The sequence below is a fragment of the Ceratotherium simum genome, chromosome 22 (assembly GCF_057802395.1).
Source record: "Ceratotherium simum simum isolate JZ-2026a chromosome 22, ASM5780239v1, whole genome shotgun sequence".
NCBI classification, from domain to species: domain Eukaryota; kingdom Metazoa; phylum Chordata; class Mammalia; order Perissodactyla; family Rhinocerotidae; genus Ceratotherium; species Ceratotherium simum.
The window spans coordinates 11,352,792-11,374,166 of NC_141921.1; the positions used below are offsets into that span (position 1 = coordinate 11,352,792).

Sequence of the window (21,375 nt, forward strand, 5' to 3'; positions counted from 1 at the left end):
TTATAAAATCACATTTTTCAAATTCTGCTAAAAAATGCTTTAGGACACCTGAGAAAAATTTAGCCTTGCTGTTTTTTAAACTTAGAAGGTTAATTCTTTGAAATTGTAAAATATAAGTTGAATTTTAACAAATTATAAACATTAGACAAAATTTTAATGTAGCTAAATATTTCACTTTGAAAAGAAATCTTTCTCATTTATCTCCTGTCTTGTTGAAAAAAAAAGACTGGGGCCAGCCCAGTGGCATAGCTGTTGGGTCCCTGCGCTCTGCTTCAGCCGCTCCAGGGTTCTCAGGTTTGGATCCCGGGCGTGGACCTACGCACCGCTTGTCAAGCCATGCTGTGGCAGGCATCCCACATATAGAGTAGAGAAGGTTGGGCACGGATGTTAGCCCAGGGCCAATCGTCCTCAGCAAAAAGAGGAGGATTGGCGATGGATGTTAGCTCAGGGCTAATCTTGCTCACAAAAAAAAAGAAGAAAAAGACTTATAAAGGCTGAAAAGATCTCTTAAGCTATTTAGAAATCTTAGTTACTTGGGGATTTATGTATTTAAAATGTAAATTATAGACTGTTGGCTTTAGTCTAGATTATCTGTGTCATTATACTTGGAGAATATAAAATATGATGTAGAAAATTCTCCTGTGATAAATACACAGAATATTTTGCTCATGTGAATTTTTTTCCTTTTTTTTAGGTACCATCTTAGTTAAAATTTTTGAAAAGTTTCATAACAGTTTCTATTTAAGTATATATGGAACTATCTTATTCTCTATAGGATTCCATTATAATGATATAAAGCAAATTTTTTATTTCATCTCCTATTGATTATTTCAACAGTTTAAAGTTTCTGCTTTGGCAAACAGTACAGCATTGAGCATTCTTAAACTTCTATCTCCCTGCATATGTTCATGTATCTCTGTAGCATAGATCCCTAGAATTAAGGTGTGGAGTCAAAGAACACACATGTTAAATATTCAAAGATACCCAAACTTGTTCCTCTCCTAATAGTCCAAGTCTCATTTTAGTGTAGTGGTTAAGGGAGTGGGCTCTGTCACCAGACTCCTTGGGTTCTTTTGCTATAACATAAGTTACGCCATCTTGGGCAAGTGACTTTACCTCTCTGACTTTAGTTTTCTCATCTGCAAAATAAGAATATGTATAAGTTTATCGAGTTCTAAGGATTGAAGAGTTACTAGGTAATGGCTTAGAATAGTGCCTGGCATATAGTTAGTGCTCAGTAAATGTTAACTATTACTATTATTTTCATTATCATTATTTCAGTTAATGACATCACTTCTTATCCCATCGTTCAGGCCGACATCCTAGGTGTCAAAAACCCAGGTTTTACTTTCTAGATATATCTTGAACTTAACTATTCTTTACCATCTTTCCTGCTACCACCCTAATTCAAACCATTGTCTTCTCTTATCCATACATGCTGCTTCCGGTACTGTCCCCTCATGTTTCCTGCAGTTGGAAGCACCACAGCCATCTTTTTAAAGCTCAAGTCAGATCATAGGGCTCCTGCTTAAAACTCTCAGGGTTTTTCCATTGCACTTAGAATAAAATCTAAATCCTTACGTTGCCCTCAAAACCCTTTGAATTCAGCTTCTGTCTTCCTCTCCTAGTTCATCTCTTGCCACTTCCATGTTTACTACACTTCAGCTGTAGTGGTGTGCTTTTTGTTCTTCAAAAACATGAGCATGTTTCCACTTTAGTCTTTAAGAATTGTCTCTTGTTTTTCTTTCCTTACTGACACCCTTCTTCCACATATCTACCACAAAGCTTACCTTATGTCCCCCTTGCTTGATTTTTCTAATGGCTGGCTCCTTCTCATCATTCAGGCCTTAATTACATGCTTTTGGTTTTTGTCTCTAGGGAGCTCTAGGGTGGGAGCTTACAAGATTCATCACTGTGTTCTTTAGCACCTTGCATACTACTTCACTTATAACAGTTGCTTAATACATATTTTGTAACTTGAGTGATTGAAAATGGCCACCAGAGAGGTTACACCAATTTAATTCTCCAAAACTGTTTCCACATCTCCAATATTGGTCATACCAAACTCTTAAATTATTATCAGTCTTATAAATAAAAACTTTAAATTTGCATTGTATTATTATAAGTAAGATTGATCGTTTTACTATTTATTGGCCACTTGTATTTTCTTTCTGTAAAGTCTCTGTTTACCCATTTTTCTATTAAGTCTTTTTCTAATTAATTTAAAAGAGCTTGTTGTATATTAAGGAAATTGATTCTTTACCATATATGTGTGGTAAGTATTTCTTACAGTTTGTCTTAAGTGTTTTGCATTTTAACTATTTTATACAGAATATTCCAGTTTAGATATAATTAGATTTATCAGTCATTTTCTTTCTGGATTTTGTATTGTGTTTAGAAAAGCTTTCTTCCCTTCAAGATTATAAAATATTTATTCTTCATTCTCCCTCCCCCTCCAGGATTATATTTGTTGCTTTATTTTATTTTGATGTATGAGATGAGATTTTTTTCTTTTTAATCCTCAGATGACTGGCCCCATATATTTATTGAATAGTATATCTTTTTGTTAATGATTTGGAAATGTATTTTTTATTGTATAATGAAAGTATCATGTGTTTGCATCTGTTTCTGTACTGTGTTCTCCATTGATCTGCCTGTCTATTCCAGCACCAGTACCATTCAATTTAATCACTATAGCTTTGTAATATCTTTTGGCAAGTGTTTCCTATGTGATCTCTCTAAACCTCACTGTTCTCATTTTAAATTGGGAGCAATGATTGGTATTATATGTAGATTTAAAGGTTAAATGAATTAGTATATATATGTATAAAGTGCTTAGTGTAAGACTTGGCTATAGTAAACATTCAACAAATTACAACTATTTTATTTATTTCTTAATCCTCACAACTACCTTAGTTTTAGGTAATATTGAAGCTCATAATGGTTAAATAGGTTTTCCAAAAGGTAGCAAAGTAGAATTTAAACTTATGTCCTTATGACACCAAAGCCCATGTTCCAAATCACTATAATAAGTACATATACTATTTTGTATTATTTTTTTTTTTTGCTTGAGACAGATTAGCCCTGAGCTAACATCTGTTGCCGATCTCCTCTTTTTTTTTTTCGCTTGAGGAAGATTAGCCCTGAGCTAACATCTGTGCCAGTCTTCCTCTATTTTTTATGTAGGTCACTGCCACATCATGGCTGATGAGTGGTGTAGGTCCGTGCCTGGGATCCGAACTTGTGAACCCAGGCTGCCTAAGCAGAGCGTGCCAAACTTAACCATCATGCCATGGGGCCAGCCCCAGTATTTTGTATTATTAGTGCAGGTTATACTTCTACTGATCTTAATAATTTATTGATAATACTTATTTTTCTATATAATAAAGTTAATCTGCTAAAATTAATGAGATGAGTTGAACACAATAGTATAATTTGTTGGGAAATAGAAAATCATAGTGTTTAAAAAGGGAGGCTCTTCCAGTCCTACATATATACCTAAGAGAAATGAAAAAATATGCTCACACAAAAACTTATACACAGATGTTCATAGCAACATTATTTATAATAGCCAGAGATGAAAACAGTCCAGTGTCCGTTAGCTGATGAATGTATAAATACAATATGACATTTCATACAATAGGATATTATTCAGCCATCAAAAGGAATAAAATGTTGATAGATACTACAGCACGATTGAACTCTGAAAACGTTATGCTAAGTGAAGGAAGCAAGATACAAGGCCACATACTGTATGGTTCCATTTATATAAAATGTCCAGAATAGGCAAATCTCTGGAGACAGAAAGTAGATTAATGGTTGTCAGAGGCTTTGGACACAGGCAGTGGAGAGTAACTGCCAGTGGGTACAGAGTTCTTGAGGGGGTTGATGAAAATGTTCTGGAATTAGATGGTGGTGATGGTTGCAAACTTCGTGAATACTAAAAACCTCTGAACTGTATACTTTAACTGGATGAATTTTATGGTATGTGGTTTCTATCTCAATTTAAAAAGAAGGAGGGGAAGCTTTTGGTGTTTGAACCTCAGCTTTGCTACTTGTTAGTTATGTGACCTGGGCAGGTAACTTTATTTTTGCCTCAACTTTTCTTATTTGTAAAGTGTGGTTAATAGTAGTACGTTCTTCACAGGGTTGTTGTCAAAAGCATACGTAAAAGCTCTTAGTAACAGGAAGTGCTCAGTAAGTGTTAGCTATTATTAATATTTCCACTTGCAGCATCGCCAAACACGGGCAATTCTGATTAACCTTTGTAAGGAGAGTCTTGCATAAAAAATGTTCGATGTTTGGTATATAAAATTAGAGTATACCTCCTATGTTAATTTTGATTTGTAAGTGAAATAGGAATAAAATGTTGGTTTGCAGTGTTAACACTGAGACTTTTCTACACAAGTGTCAATTTATGAATGCTAATCTAAACACCTATGTGTTTTCACTTTTAAATTTACACTTAACCCACTTAAGTGCTTTTTAATAATGAATGATAGTGATTTTCTACATTGAATAAGTTTTGTGGTATGATCTAGTTGAAATGTGAGAGAATATAGGTAAAAGTTATTTATAACTGGGACACTTTGTAATTCATTTTTTTTTAAAATAATTTTATTTATCTATTTTTCCCCCAAAGCCCCAGTAGATAGTTGTATGTCATAGCTGCACATCCTTCTGGTTGCTGTATGTGGGACGCGACCTCAGCATGGGCGGAAAAGCGGTGCGTCGGTGCGCGCCGGGGATCCAAACCTGGGCCGCCAGCAGCGGAGCGCGCGCACTTAACCGCTAAGCCACAGGGCTGGCCCTGTAATTCATTTTTAAACTCTGCTGCCAATTTGGTTGATTACTTCACTGTCAGTTCAAGTATGTTTTTAATTGATACAGATTCAGCGTTTGTTGGAAGCACAGTCTCTGCAGCCGTGTTCCCCTAAGACAGCCACTGTTGAAGACACGGTGCAAGCTGCAAGCCGGATGGAGTTGGTTTCCATGGAAGCACAGTCTTCCCCTGATTTGCACATGAGAAAAAGTGTTAGCATTGCTGTGAGCACAGGTAATTTCATTTGTTTATTTGTAAGGAATTTTTTTAAAATGCTTTTCATATCTACTTTTTAAATTTTTACATTGAAATTGGTGCATGGTACCAATAGAACCAAAACCAAGGTGATGAGAGTATAACTTGTTTAAGTCTTTGTGTAATTTTACTCTTTATGAAATAAAACTATATCTGAAAACAGATATGAAACCACATAACATAATACATTGTTTGTTTTTGCTACTTTCCTGGTCTGGACCCAATTCTAATAAGAGAAGTCATCTGTGGTTTGAGGGATCAGGGGAGGTTTCATCTCTACAGTGTTATTAATTCTGGGTCTTGAAGGGTATGTAGGATTTTAGTACGTGGAATTGAGAGATGGCAGAACAGATTGGGTAGAGAAAATAATATGAGTTTGGTGAGAAAACACAGGGCTCTGAGTGGTCTAGTACTCTACATTACTGTGTTATGCAGAGCCTTTATTAAATCTTTCACAAAGGAATGTCTACTTCATTTGGTAAGCAGCATTGAAGACCTTTTTAAAAAATGAGTTAATAATGTAAATGACATGTATTTGTTTACATGTTTACTCGCCACTAGACCATGAAATCTTCAAGAAGGTCTTTGTGTCCCCAGGATCTAACAAGATGTCTAGTACATAGGGTGGTGATGATAAGAATGAAGAGGAAGAGTCATGTAGGATGTTGATAAGATTTGGTAACTAATTGGATGTGGCAGTTGGAAGAGGTAGGTTCAAAAGTTACTCCAGCTAAATGCAATGTGATGTCCTGGATTGGATCCTGGAACGGAAAAAGGACCTTAGTGAAAAAACTGGTGAAGTCCAGATAAAGTCTAGAGTTGTAGTTAATGGTAATGTACTGATACTGGTTTCTTGATTTTGAAAAACATGCCATAGTAACGTAAGATGTTAACGTCAGGGGAAACTGGGTATGGAGTATCCAGGAACTCTCTGTACTATCTTCTCTGTAAATGTAGTATTATTCCAAAGTTAAACATTTATTAAAGATGAATGAAAGTTTCTCCAGGATTTTAAACCTGGATGACAGAGGGAAGGCAAGTTAGAGAAGCAGAGGAGAGAAGATGAGTTCAGTCTACATATCTATTGAGACTGAGCTACTTTTGGAAATGTAGATACTAATATTCAAATGTCAGAAGAGTGGAGGTGGTTGATGACATAAGACTTGAGAAAGTAACAGATGAATATTTGAGCCAGGAGAATAAAAATTTAAGGGGAAGAATAAAGAAGGAAGACAGATTTTTACATATAGTCTTTTCTGAACTCATATATTATACTATCCATGTAGAGGGTAGCAAGAATTCATTTCATTTAAATTTATAAGTCAAATTCAGGTATTAGTTAAGATTCTTTGGCTGCAAGTAACGTAAACCACCTTGAACTAATTTAAGCAAGGAAGAGGAATTTACTGGAAGGATATGGGGATGGTTCATGAAAACCAAGGCCAAGAATGGGGCTGGACTTGAAGAAAAAACTAGAACTAGAACCTGGAATACAATTAGGACTATCCAGTTTTTCTACATGGCTTTTTTACTCAACTCTGTCTGCAGTCTTCATTCACTACTTTACATTTTAAAGTATAGCTCACCTAGAGCTCAAAGTTTGTGTGTTATAAAGTTTTAGCCATGTACACAAACCAGTTTACTATCCTTCAGTCCCAGTTTCAAATAGCAAAGACCCTGATTGGCCTAGTTTGGGTTAGGTTTTAAACCTTGGTTCAGTGGTAAGGGGTTTGAGAAGCACATAGGAGTGTGTCTGCTGGAGTCCCACCTTTGCTAATTGGAGAGGTGACAGTTCCCAGGGAAGTATGTGTGTGTGTTGTAGAGGGGTGGTGGTAAAGGAGCTGTGGGTACTGTCAGCTAAATAAGCACACCAAAAAGTGCAGTTTCCTCCTCTGTCCTCTGGTAAAATTCTGTGCTTATTGTATTACATTTGCTTATCATTTGTATCTGTCACTAGACTATAAGCTTTAGGGATCTGGAACACTGCCTTATTTACTCATTAGTATCTCGCTACCTAACATGATGCCTAAAACATAGTGTGCTGAATAAATGATAATTGATTGAAGTCATTCACCTGTTTGAAGTGATATTCTGAAATTATTTGAAACAAGTTTTTAAGCATGATACATAGAATTCAAATATTTTGAAACCTCATAGATTCATATTCAGTTATTACTTGTGTGCAGAAAAATGAATTATTAATAACCATTTGAACTAAGTGGCTTTTAGAAGCATGTTCTGCAATAATACTTAATTCTCTAAAGATGCATATCAATATGTAGTCAGGAAGAGTAGCAGCACTTATGTAACTTTTTCAAAATTGTCCTTTAAAAATTTTTTTTAAATGTTTAGTGAATACAAAATTAAATCATGCTTTTATTGATTTATTTTCATAAAGTAACTCAAGTTGACCTCAAAATAGAAACTATTTTGACTTGGATTTACTTTTTGGCTTTAACTATTTCTTGAAATCATTATGTATGGCAGTATTTCTCAAATTGTGGAATGCATACCACTCAGATTCACAAGATGATTTGGAGTGCTATACAGATAAATATTTTATGTTTTGTAGATATATTTATTCTTGTGAGTATTGGAAAAAATATAATTAGCACATCAAATCTATGATTTCATAGAAATGAAGCTAGGTAAAAATAAAGTGACTTGATTTAAAGAAAAACAGTAAGCAAATAATAATACATGCAAATAGTTCTGCAAATAATTGTGCAAGTGATCCATAAAGTTTGGGAAACATTTGATTTTTAAATACATGTCTGACTTTACATGTCTGATATATCCATAATATAGCTCATAAATATTGTATTTAAGGATCAAAATCAGAGAGCCTAGTGATTTGTGTTTTATATATTTTCTCCTGTTTTTCAGAACAACAGTTTTTGACATACAAACACACACCCCAAATCGTATTCAGAACCTTAATATGTAAAGCACCTCATTTGAGAAGCTGTACCTCTTAAGGGGCAGATTCACATTGTCGCCTTTCCCTTTGTACCTGTTTTCTATCTTATCACCTTTCACTTACCTCTTCATGGCATTTCTGAGGAAATATAATCTGAAAACAGTTCTAGGTAATTGTGTTAAAATAATATAGCTAATCTTACTTAACAAAGATTTCTCAGAATTATTTTTATAGTTGAATATTTGTTTCATCAGTATCGGTTAAATCAAATCACTTAACCTCCAGGTGCCAGCCTGTTTTGGAATGCAGCACGTGATGATCAAGAGACTGAATCTCAGCTGAGGCAAGATGATACCAAGATTTCCAGTGAGGACATGAATTTTTCTGTTGATATTAACAATGAAGTCACAAGTACTCCAGGCAGTGCGTCCTCACTGAAAGCAGTTGACATTCCCAGTTTTGAAGAGAGCAACATTGCAGTGGAAGAAGAATTTAGTCAGCCACTTTCTGTATCCAAGTAAGGTCTCTTTGATTCAGTTTTCATCCTACTTCATTTTTTCTTTATAAATTCTAATATTCTTTTGGTGTTCTAACTCAGAAACTATTTGTTTTGTAAATGGTGTTTTCATTGATGTCTTTCCTGCTTTGGTTCTTATGTAATCGACAATTCTTAGCCTGCTAGAAGCATTCCCAGATCTCAATCATTGGATGTGTGACAGTCTGGCTGAATCAGAACATCTCAAGAAAAGTTCAAAAATACATATGCTCAGACCTCACCATAGAGATTCTGATAACACTAGGTCTCGGATGGAGCTGGGGCCCTGAATTTTGTAAAGTTTTAAAGATTCTCCATATTACAATTATATATATAAAAGAGTCTTTATTTTTGAGAGATACAACCTGAATATTTATATATGAAATGTTATCTGAGATTTACTTCAGAATCACCTGTTGGAAGATGAAATGGCTAGGGGTATAATTGAAATAAGATTGACTATGAGTAGGTAATTTTTATTTATTTTTTTTTTTGTGAGGAAGATCAGCCCTGAGCTAGCATCCATGCTAATCCTCGTCTTTTTTTTGCTGTGGAAGACCAGCTCTGAGCTAACATCTATTGCCAATCCTCCTCCATTTTATTTTCCCCCAAAGCCCCAGTAGATAGCTGTATGTCATAGTTGCACATCCTTCTAGTTGCTCTATGTGGGACGTGGCCTCAGCATGGCCGGAGAAGCAGTGTGTCGGTGCGCGCCAGGATCCAAACCTGGGCCGCCAGTAGCGAAGCACGTGCACTTAACCGCTAAGCCACGGGCCAGCCCCTGAGTAGGTAATTTTTAAAACTGATTGTATATAATGGCTTGTTTATTCTTTCTTGTGTTTGAAATTATTTCATTATGAAATTTTCTATTAAAGAAAATAAGGATTCCAAAGTAATTTAGATCTTCAGCAAATTTAGAAACAAATTCAGCAAATATTCTTCGAGTTTCTGGTATGTCCTGCCACAGAACTAGGCCCTAGAGATTGAGCAGTAGGTTAGACAAAGCTCCTAATTCATGGAATTTTCATGAGTTGTAGAGACAAACAGTAACCACATAAACAACAAATAATATAATTTCGTATAGTGACAGCTGCTCTGAAGAAAATAAACCAGAGTGATCAAGTGAATAAACCAGAGTGATCAAGTGGAGTGTAACTGGGATGGTGGCATGGGAGCGAGGGGATGTGTTAAGTAGGGTGGTAAAGGAAGCCTTCCCCGAGGGAGTAACATTTGAGCAGTGACTTGAATGATGAGGAGCCAGCCAGGAGAATACCCAGAGAAGAGTGTTCCAAGTGGAGGAGATGGCAAGTGTAGACCCTGAGGTGTGCATGAGTTTGACAGTTCCAGAAACAAGCAGGAGTACCATTGTGACTGGACATAGTGACTAAGAGGGAGACCATAGAAAATGTGGTTAGAGATATAGGCAGGAGCCAAATTGTGTAGGGCTTTGTAGGTTGTAGAAAGGAGTTCTGAATTTATTCTAGTTCATTAAAGCCGAGGAGGATTTTAGACAATGGAGTAGTATAATGTGATTTTTCATTTTTCAAAGACCATTCTAGCTGTTTGTAGCAAGTGAACTGAAAGAGGTTAAGAGTGGAAGTAGGGAGACTGGTTAGTAGACTAAAGACCAAGTGAGATGAAGGTGCCTTGGACTTGTGGAAGTGGTGGAAGGCATCAGGTGTAGAATAAATTTTGAAGGTAGAGGAATAATGTAGGTGTAAAATACCACAGGGTAATATATCACGTGAAACAATTAAACTATGTGAATTTGGTGATGGGGTGGCATGGGGCAGGCACTTGATTACTTTTTTAAATTATAAGCCTTGTAATAGTATTGGACATTTTAAATTATTCAGATTATAATAATGATTAAAACAATAAACATGCCCCTCCAGAAAACTAGAGAGAAATATTTGTCTCCTCAGTATAGTATATGTTTTAATCATATAATTCAATTAAGTACTCATAGCATGTTCCACAGTGTGTTAGAAGATCTGTATACATGTCTTTCCCATAGATTGAATTCCTACAGAATAGGGATCATATTCATTTCTGTATCTTCAGAACTTGACCCAGTGTGTGGTTCCCCATGTGAGCTACTTTGTAAATGTTCACTGATAGGAAGAGCAGTTCAGGGTGAGCCCCAAGATAAGTCCATGATTTATTTGGAATGATTTTAGAAACTGAGAACAAAGAGGAATGAACTGTGGTTTTCCTTATTTATCCTCCTTGACTGACTTCTGTAAACTGTAGACTGCTTTCTAGAATTATGGGAGTTTTCCCCCTGAAATAATTTTTAAGTCAGAACTTTAAAAATCTCCAATCCATTGTGGTTTTTAACTTCAGAAACAGATCTGAGTTAATTGATAGAATGTAGTTAATTGCTTTTTCAGGCAATTAATCAGCTCTATTGATTCTAACATATAACTAGATGTAAATCTAATCTTTGTTCAACAGAATGTATTGATTTGGATTAAATACTATCTCCAGTGTTGTCCATGGTAGTTTTGGTGCTTCTCTAGGACTCTTCCCAAACATCTGGTCTGGTTCATGCTGTGGTTCCCACTGCTAAGTATTCATACATGGCACCTAGCCCCTTGAGTTCCCTGTCCCCCTTGAATGTCTTGCTGGATCGATTTGTCTTTCTGATGTTAAAGCAGGCTGTGAAGGATGAATTTATTTGCCTTGCAGCATAATTGGTAATTGATTGCTTTTTCCCAGTGAAAAGTAGTGGTATGTGGTATTTAGAGACTTTCTTTTGAAACGATCCTTATTTTTATTTAGAAGTCAACCTTTGGACACACCTACTGATACTTGCCATGTTAGAATCATCTTTTAAAATTTTGTTTTAATCTTAAATCTTTTGAAGTTTGAAATCTTTAATATTTTGGTTCTTTTCTTCTTTTTCAGCTTTTGTTTTTGCTTGCTAGCTTAGACACCAAGACTGATATTTTAAAATTCTCGAAAATGCAGTATAGCAGAGTGATTAAGAGCATGGGCTCTGGTGCCAGACTGCCTGGGTTTGAATCATAGCAGAGTGACGACGGGCAGGTCTCATAATTTCTGGATGACTCGGTTTTCTTGTCTATAAATGGAGAAAATAAAAGTACCTATCTCATAGCATTGTTGTGATGATTGAGTTAATATATGTAAAGCACTTAGAACAGTGCCTAATACCTAATTACTGTTATCATTTAGCTAAAGATGGAATAAGGCAAACTCAGTAACTGACATGGACTCTCCTTAAAAATAAAGTGTTTTGCAAAATGTTTGGATGATAAAAATCCTGCTCAGTACAAGTAATTTCCCAAAAAGCCATAAGATCTCTAAAGGCTGGATTTCTGCTTCTACTTTTGAGAGTTTTGGTGTTTTCATTAAAGTGAATGAAATTAGTTAACATGGTTGAAGATAAAGGTTCAATCTAATGTTTGGGGAACAAGGGGAAAGCAGCAGGAGATGAAGAGAACTAACAATTGTGGATCACCCACTATGTACATCTGGTACTATGCTCAGCACTTTGTATCTCCTTTAATCCTCTCATTTTTTTCAACCCAGGGAGGTGGATGTCATTTTCCCCGTTTTATGGATGAGGAAGCTGAGACCCAGAGCAACTAATAAATTTGCCCAAGGCATGATAAACAGACAGATAACTGTATTATAAATGAGAATATATGTGACTTAAGGGATAAGAGAGAGTGTTAATGGGGGTTAAAAGAAACGAGAGAACATATCCAGTTAGAGTTTTAGAACGACATCACGGAGTAACCAAACTTAAAACGACCCTTGAAGGGTAGAAAGGATTTTAACAAGAGTGTGCCAATTTAAAGGCTTTAGAGCAGCAATTCTTGACTCTGGCATTTGGAAATATAGGTAAATCCGGGCCCTTCACCTTCAGAATCTCTGAAGGGAGAGCTCCCAACAGCTGTGTTTGTTAGAACTTTACAAGTGATATTGATGTGTAGCCAAGGTTGAGAAGTACTGCATTGTAGACAGAAAATATATGGACTGAATTCAGAGTATTAGTAATCCGGTTTGTTCAGAATATAAAGTAAAATGGGGCATTATAAGACGTTGGCTGAAAAGCCAAGTTTACCAAATTTTGGAGAGCTTTGATTGGCAGAATAAGGAATTGTGTTTCTTTTAATAAACCATTTAAGGTTTTTGTTTTGTTCTGGTAAAAAATATATAACATAAAGTTTACCATCCTAACCATTTTTAAAAGTACGGATCAGTAGTGTTAAGTATATTTATATTATTGTGAAACAGATATCTGGAACTTTTTCATTTTGCAAATATGAAATTCTATATCCATTAAACAACAACTTTCCCTTTCCCCTTCCCCTGAGACCCTAGTAACCATCATTCTACTTTCTGTTTCTATGAATTTGACTACTTTAGATACCTCGTATAAGTGGAATCATACAATACTTTTCTTTTTATGAGTGCCTTATTTCAGTTAGCATAATGTCCTCAAGGTTCATCCACATTGTAGCATGTGACAGAATTACGTTCAAGGCACCTTGATAACTAACACATTATATATATATCCTTTGAAGCAGCTCTTCTCCAGTTGTGAGAAAAGAACCTGATGTGCCTGTGTTCTTTCCAAATTCCGTGCTGGCCGAGAGTATAAGCATGTGCTTACAGAGTGGACCAACAGAGGGTGCTAATAACGCTGTAACGTCAGGGGAACCTAAAACTGAGCAAGTAATGCAACCTGTGCCTCATCAACCATCAGATAACCAGAAAATATACCAGGATTTATTGGTAAGAAAATGTAAAGCATTTCATCTTTTATGAGATGGTTATTTAGAGTTTACTAGTTAAGCCTTTCCTATCTTTAAACTGATTGGGAACTTGAATGTGAAAAGATTTTCCCCAAGTTAATGATATATCATTTATTTCCTTTGGCTTTTCATAAATTGTGATAGCCTAAATTCAGTAATTTACTGTAAGCGTACCAGTCATCAGAAACTTAGATAGCTAGGGGGAAGAAAAGCCTTATTTAAAAAATATGTGTTGATATTATACCAAATTCACATTCAAGTTAGTACCAGAAAAAACAAGCAAGAGTTTGCAAGAAGTTTGAGAATTGGAAAGTAAGGAATATTTATGATAATATTTACTGATTTTGGTTCAGGTAAGCAGATTTTTATTGAACACTTAGCTTAATCTAAGAAAGTGAACTAAGTAAAGTGGGTAATATAAAGATGAATATGACAGTCTCTGCTCTTAAGAACCTGGGGGAATAGCACATCAATATCAGTAACAAACAATTATAGGACAGGCTGACAAGTGCTGTAAGCAAAGGCAGCACAGAATAAAAAGGGATAATTCTGGTTGGAGGAAATAGTCATCTTGGAAAAGTTAGAATATAAACTGGGACCTGAAAGTTGAATGACCCTGGCTGTCACTTCCATCCAAATTGTAGACTTTGGAATATTTGATTTCTCCATTTATAATTGAAGGCTAATTAAACATACTTCATAGGGCCCTAAGTATTCATCAATGAACATGTATTTGTTATTTGCCTGCTAGGTCCTAGACTGGTGCTAGCAGCTGTGTGCTCAGGGAATGAAATATGCTTTAACATCACGAAGGCAGAGATACTATCACAGGCTGTTCTCATTCAAAGTGAGAAAAGAGACATTAAGTTCTGAAAGTAACATAAGATCTAATTCATAACTCTGAAACATTACCATTTTTCACATGAAAGAGTGATTTAAAACTTTTGCTTATAAAGAATTTACTATAAATCCTTGAAAACACTTGAAATATTACTCAAATGATTTTAAATCTGTTTTAAAATGAACAAGTTCTGGGCCGGCCCCGTGGCTTAGCGGTTGAGTGTGCGCGCTCCGCTGCTGGTGGCCCGGGTTCAGATCCTGGGCGCGCACCGATGCACCACTTCTCTGGCCGTGCTGGGACCGCGTCCCACATACAGCAACTGGAAGGATGTGCAACTATGACATACAACTATCTACTGGGGCTTAGGGGGTGAGGGAAAAAAAAAGGAGGAGGATTGGCAATAGATGTTAGCTCAGAGCCAGTCTTACTCAGCAAAAAAAAAAAGAGGATTAGCATGGATGTTAGCTCAGAGCTGATCTCCCTCACAAAAAGAAAATAAAAAAAAATAAAATGAATAAGTTATGAACAAACATTCTAAGTTTCCTCTAGGGTCTGAAGAAATAATTCATTAGGATGGGCTCTTTTAAAAAAATCCTATACTAGTTGCAAATATAGTTTATACTTTGTAGAATTTGGCAAGACAATATTGTACTTTTTCCCTGGCCTTACTTATGCGGTTATGTACATTTTTGTTTCCTAAGATTAATAGTGATTTTTCAAATATGTCCTTTTTCTTTTTATCAGGGTCAAGTGAACCACCTGTTAAATAACTCAGTTTCTAAAGAGACTGAGCAGCCATCTACCAAAGCAGTAGTTGTCAGTCACAAATGCACCAGAACCCAAAATGTTTACCATACGAAGAAAAAAAAACATGAGTCAGGACTGGTGGACAAAGATTGTGTTCTTAATGCAACCCTTAAGCAACTAAGAAGCCTTGGAGTAAAAATTGATTCTCCCACTAAAATGAAGAAAAATGCACATAAAGTGGATCATGCCAGGTAACTTTAACATTTGTTTTAAAAGATGAAAAAATTTTAGATGTATTAGAGTAGTCTCATGAGAAAAGGTATAAGCTTGCCACTCAATTCAATTGATTCATCATTTCTTCAGGACCTACTGTATATGTGATGAATAAGAGATCATCTCTACCTTTTAGATTTTTCATTCTAGTGGGAGAGAGGATTATATACACAAGGAATTTGAGAGAGATTATGGGATGTCTCCTGGGTAAAGATGCCAACAAAATGCTCTGAGAGTCTTGGAGAAAGAGAAATGAGCATTTACTCATTTCTGGTGTCTAGAAAGTCTTCCTAGAGGCGATAGGGTCTGGGCCAGCTACTGGATATACAGGTATGCAGTTATACCATCTAAAAAGCAAAAACATTCCTTTTTGTAGGAATGTGTTTTGAAGAGTATAGTTACATGAACCTTCCTTATTGCTCACCAGTTCCAACTGGCTGTGTTCTTCTGTGTAGATTCCTCTTCATCAAAGACGACGTCAGCACATATTTGTTTTTAAAGAGGATAAAATCTGGAAATTATATTATTAAGGTTAATTAGCATGTTTTCTGTTAATTAGTTTTGTTATTTTCTAGTTACAAAAGTAATACAGTCTCACAATTTAAAAAAATATCAAATAACACACATAACACATAATGAATATCAGATAAAATGCAAAAGTCCCCACTCTCCAAAATCCTCAGTCTGACTCCTCCAAGAGTACTTCTCTTAACTGTTTCTTTTGTATTCTTCTAGAAATGTTCTATGCGTGTTCAGGTACGTGTGTGTGCAATGAGTATTTCGATTTGGGTTTCTTTTGCTTAATATTATATCTGAGATACTTCTTTTTATAGGTATATGCAGTTCTTTCTCATGTATTTAAACAGCTGCATAATATTCTCTTGTACCCATGTACTATAATATAGTGAACCCCAGTCCTCTATTAATGGACTTTTAGGCTAAATCTCTTATTTCTTATCTGAAACAATGCTAAGAGAATATCATTCTACATGTACCTGTACAAGTATCTTTTTTTTTTTTATTTTTCCCCCAAAGCCCCAGTAGATAGTTGTATGTCATAGCTGCCCATCCTTCTAGTTGCTGTATGTGGGACGCGGCCTCAGCATGGCAGGAGAAGCAGCACGTCGGTGCGCACCCAGGATCCGAACCCGGGCCGCCAGTAGCGGAGCGCGCGCACTTAACCGCTAAGCCACGGGGCCGGCCCTGTACAAGTATCTTTGTAGGATAAATTCCTAGAAGTAGGCAGGATCAAAGGATATGGGCATTTAAAGTTTTGGTAGATGTTGCCATTTCCCACCAGAATAGTTGTACCAGTTTATATTACTACCAACAGTATAGGAGAGTGAGGCTAGCATTTTTGAAGAGTTTATTTCAATACTGTGAGATAGAAGCTATGTAACGTCAATTGGAATGCACAGATCACCCTGCTATCTATGTGGAGCCCTTATATTTTGGTGTGAATGCCTTTGGGGAGTAGTTTTTAGGTAATATGTTTCTTTACAGTGGCCACCCTATTTTAAAGTCTTTAGTGTGAAACATTGAAATTAATAAATTTTCAGTACATAATGAACTTGATTCATTTTTTAAATGCCTACAATGAAATGGAAAGTAAAGCCTTTTTGATGTATCAGTGTGGGGTAGTCAAATTGTTTTAATAAAGACTGTTCTTAATTTAAATAAATTTAAATTTATATTATAAAAATAATATATGCTCAGAGTTGGAATTTTAGAAAATGAGTAAAATGTCATCTGAACTAATAACAGCCAAAGAAAGTTAGCTTTTTAGGAAACATAGTTGCAGTTTTACTATGTATTCAATTTTATTATTTTTCTTTACTTAACATTATAAAATAGGTATTTTCATTTAATATTGTGGGCTATACCCATTTTAAAAATTTGCTTATCTATGTGAGTTGAAAAATTCATAGATACACATTCATAGAAAGGATTTTAGTTTCATATAAGATAATTTTCTCAAAGAAGTGAAAGCCGATGTGAAAAAAATTGTTTTCTGTTTAAAGCAATATGTTAAATTAAGTATTTCCATAGAGGGGTAAGTTGTCAAAAATTTTGCTATAACATGGCTTCATATGAAATGTATTTTTTTAAGTTTTGTAGTAAGGTATAAATTGTTGTATAAAATATTGTAGAGCTTTGGAAATAGAGTTTGATATTTGTTTTATTTCCATTGTCAAAGTAATATAAGCTTATTTTGGAAACTTCGGAAAATTTAGAAAAGCAGACAAGAAGAAAAACCCATATTCATACAGTCAAACTCATTTATTATTAAAATTTTGCTTTTGTATTTCCTTTCATTCTTTTTCTAAAATAATTTTGATAGCAACCATTTATGGAGTGCTCATAATGTGTGAGGAACTGTGCTAAAGTTTTATGTAGCAATATTTCATTTAATCTTTTTAATAATCCATGTGGTACATACTGTTATTAGTCGTGTTATAGGTGAGGAAATTAAATACGAATTTGCTCAAGGCCTCACACCTGTGATTTTAAACCTGCTCTTTAACTCCCAAGTCCATAGTTTGTTTTTTGTTCTGTTTTGTTTACTGTTTTGTTCTGCTGATTACTGCTTGTTTAATTTTTTCGTAGGGTCTGATGGTAGTATATATTTCGCTGCTTTGTGTTTTGACTATGCTGTATACACAAAAAAAAAGAATTTTTTTTTTAGCTTTATATTGGGAAATAAGTGTGTTTTCCAAGTTGTTATAACCCTTTCTAAACATCATCTTTAATGGTGTTATAATAATCCATCAAGTGGGACATAGCATTTGTTTACCTAACCTTTCGCCTCTTGTCAGAACTGAAAAGAACTTGTCAAGTTGGTTCCAATTTCTTACTATTTTAAATGTTGCTATGATGAACATCTTTTTGCAAAGATTGAACTTTTTAGTTTTAGGATTATTTCCTTAGAATAGAGTCTCAGAAATGGAAAGACTAACTCAAAATGGTAGGAAAATTTTAAGGCCGTTGCTACATTGCTTTCTGAAAGAGTAAGGTTTTACACTCCTACCAGCTATATGTATTACTATTTCACCAATCCTTTCACTCATTTTACTTCAATAAATATGTATGTACTGAGCTTCTAATATGAGCCAGCTTTGAGATATCTTGGTATCCAAGGTAACCTGGTAAAGACATCTTTGCCCTCATAGAGCTTACAGCTCAGTGGAGAAGACACACAGATAAATAGTCAATTATAATATACTCTGATACTTGCTATAAAAAGGAAGAGGATATAGTATGCTATGCAAGCACATAGGAGAGGTACCTAACGTTAGCAGGATTTTCATACTGTATTCTATATGATTACCCTATATTAAAATTGCCCTTTTTAAAGATCTGTGCTGATTTAGACCAAAAATATCTTAAATTATTTTTAATTTATATTTTATTGATTGTTAATGGGTTCTAAATATTATTGTGATTAAAAATGAAACTACACTGAAACAATTTTTCCAGCACATAGAAGAAGTCAGATTTTATTTGTCAATAATTTTAGGCTGAGAGGATACTCCAAACATACAACTATGTGCAGCCTACCTAATTAATTCACATTGTTTCACAGTTTGTCTTAAACTTGTTTTTTTAATATCATCTTCTGCCACTCTCTACCAAGTTTCAGCTTACCCACCATTGGCATTTGCAAGGGTCCTTGCTGCTACTTTTACCTGGGATGCTCTTTTTCACCTTTCTGCTTGTCAGAATCCTTATCCTTCAAAGCTAAACTCAGATGTCACCTCCTTTGTCAAGGTTTCCTGGACCCTTTGCCAGAATATTGATGCTTCGTACTGTCAGAATACCTTATTCCTAATAGATTATGGCATGTTCTGTGATAACCTTTCTAGCAAGATTGTAAATTTTGTATATCTGTGAATCCTCATTACCTCTACCAACTTAGTGGATCTTCAATGAGGCATTTCCTGAATGAAAGAAATCCCACCTACTCGGGTCATCACTGAAGCTTACAATGACTGCTTTATTTTTACTGCCTCTGTCGTACTTACTGTCAACATTTGTGGCCTCATTATCTCTTACCACATGTCAGTGTAATATAACTGGTATGCTAAAAGTTCATAAGGCAGTTTAGAATTTAAGATGTATTTTCCTATAGAAATAGTGTTATAAATTGTAGTTCAGTATTGCAGGAAAGTAATCTTTATAATCCTTGAAATCCATACTGTTCCTTTAGTTCTATAAACCAGCTGTCTTTTGTCACTGTATCTATGTGAAAACTTATTTCATGTTCCAATTCTGGACTTCAGGAGCAGATCCTCCTACCAGGAGAGTAGCTAAGACAGGGGAAGGAAGATTTCCTTTCTGCTTTTCTGTTCCAGAACACTGCAGAGATTAAGAGGGTCCAAAGGCAGGAAAGCAATGAAAGAAGGTCCCAGAAGGTCCCTATATCTAGAAATTGTAGGGAAGATGGAGATTGTGGTTTGAGGTCTGGCTGTAGCCTCTACAGGCATATTCCTAATTGGAGTGACCTTTTGAATTCCAAAGAGGTCTTAAGCAATCCCTCTAGATGCTTCATTGCTCTTTACTTATTAGTTGAAAACCCTATGTAGGGTAAGTAGGAGATAATCAGGATTCAAACAGGACAATAAGTCAAGGTTGGTTTTCATCTTCAAGTAAGTTGGAATAATTTTTGAGCTCCCCTTAATTGTTGGCGTGTAACTCTCATACTCAAACATAGTGGACTCTCATCATCCTTTTGTGACTGTGCATCTAATGAGATTGTGACATAGTATGTTTGTGCTCAAGGCTTTTAGGATTTGATTAGTGGAATGGCCTCCTTTTGCTTTTCATCTTAATTACCCTAGTGTTTATATGCATTGGTTCTGAGTACTATTGATTTGTTTTGTTTTCAAAGTAATGGTGTTTCCCTCAACCCCCAAATTGAAACTAGCTAACTGTGTTAGACAATGGTACTTGAAGAACCTTCTAAACTGATATTGACTGCTTCATGGATTTGTATAGATCCTTTAACCATTCTATAAAAGAAGATGTAATTCAAATTAGATTTACTTTTTCTAAATATTTAACATTTTAAATTAGCAGTCTTTGCTTTTTAAAATTACTTACATTAATATTATCTAAGATACTATGCTTATATGTTTTTTAATATGTACAAGTCATCTGCTTTAATATGCAAATTACTTATAATTTTGAGGAAATAGGCAAAGAAAGTAGAAAAAGACTATATCAGAAGATATTATCACTATGAATATATCATAAAAGAACAATGTCTAGATAAATTGGTAGTAACTCTTTCATCTTATTAAGACAATCTCCAAAGCAGTAAGGTACCAAGAAGCTTAAGGAAGAATTTCAAGGTAGTTATCAAGACTAGCATTATTAAGCACTCTGTTCCATTGTTTGGTGATGATATCAGTGGTTTCAGGGAATATTAATGGTTGAAATCGCTTCTTCAAAATTTCAGGTGCTTATGAGACTGAAAATATCTGAGACATTTTGGGTTTTGTGAGGGTAGGGATGCAGGCAGTGGCTGCACATATAAAATAGCTGAATTTCTTCGTTGGATGATATGGAAAGTCATAGCATATTCTTTGACTAGAATGTACTGTTTACCACAACAAAGGACTCTAATTTTTAGGGAACAGAATATCTGATAGCAAAATACAAGTTGCTGAGTACGGTATAGTGAAACAGTGGCTCTAGAGCCCCAGAGAGTAAGGCCGACCTGGTCTCAGCTTGCCAGTTACTAGCTGCTTAACTTAGGGAGCTTAGTTAAAAATCTCTATTCCTCAGTTTTCTCAACTGTATAATAAAGATAATGATAGTACCTATTTCTTTTATTCATTCGGCAAATATTTAGAGTGCCTACTGTGTGAGAGGCACTGTTTGAGTCACTGATACTGTAGTGGAAAAAAAACACCCAAAAATCCCTGCCCTCATGGCCTTTCCTGAGGGAGCTAGACATAAATAAGAAATGTGAGTTAAAGATATAAATAGCCATAGTGCTAAGGAGAAAATAGAAAAGTAGGGAAAGGGGAATGTGAAGTGTTGGCAGGGAGACTAAGGTTGAGGTATTTGACAGGGAAGACCTCCCTCAGGAAGGTTTCCATGATGATTACATGAGATACTGAATGGTCAGCAGAGTGCCTGGCACATAATAAGACATCAATAAAAATTAGCATCTATGTTTTATGTGCGATA

The 21,375-nt window shown here is 35.3% G+C and overlaps 1 protein-coding gene across 5 annotated transcripts in view; it reads left to right on the forward strand.

The window, feature by feature from the left end:
* Positions 1 to 21,375, forward strand: part of STIL (STIL centriolar assembly protein) — a 58,155-nt gene that overhangs the window by 34,501 nt on the left and 2,279 nt on the right. For 4 of the 5 annotated variants that reach the window (XM_087445981.1, XM_014793830.2, XM_087445982.1 and 1 more), the window contains 4 exons: positions 4,891 to 5,056; positions 8,283 to 8,514; positions 13,089 to 13,299; positions 14,905 to 15,158. In XM_087445981.1, coding sequence (XP_087302107.1) covers positions 4,891 to 5,056; positions 8,283 to 8,514; positions 13,089 to 13,299; positions 14,905 to 15,158 — 863 coding nt within the window. The remainder of the gene's footprint in view (positions 1 to 4,890; positions 5,057 to 8,282; positions 8,515 to 13,088; positions 13,300 to 14,904; positions 15,159 to 21,375) is intronic. The other variant, XM_014793831.2, reaches the window with a different exon arrangement.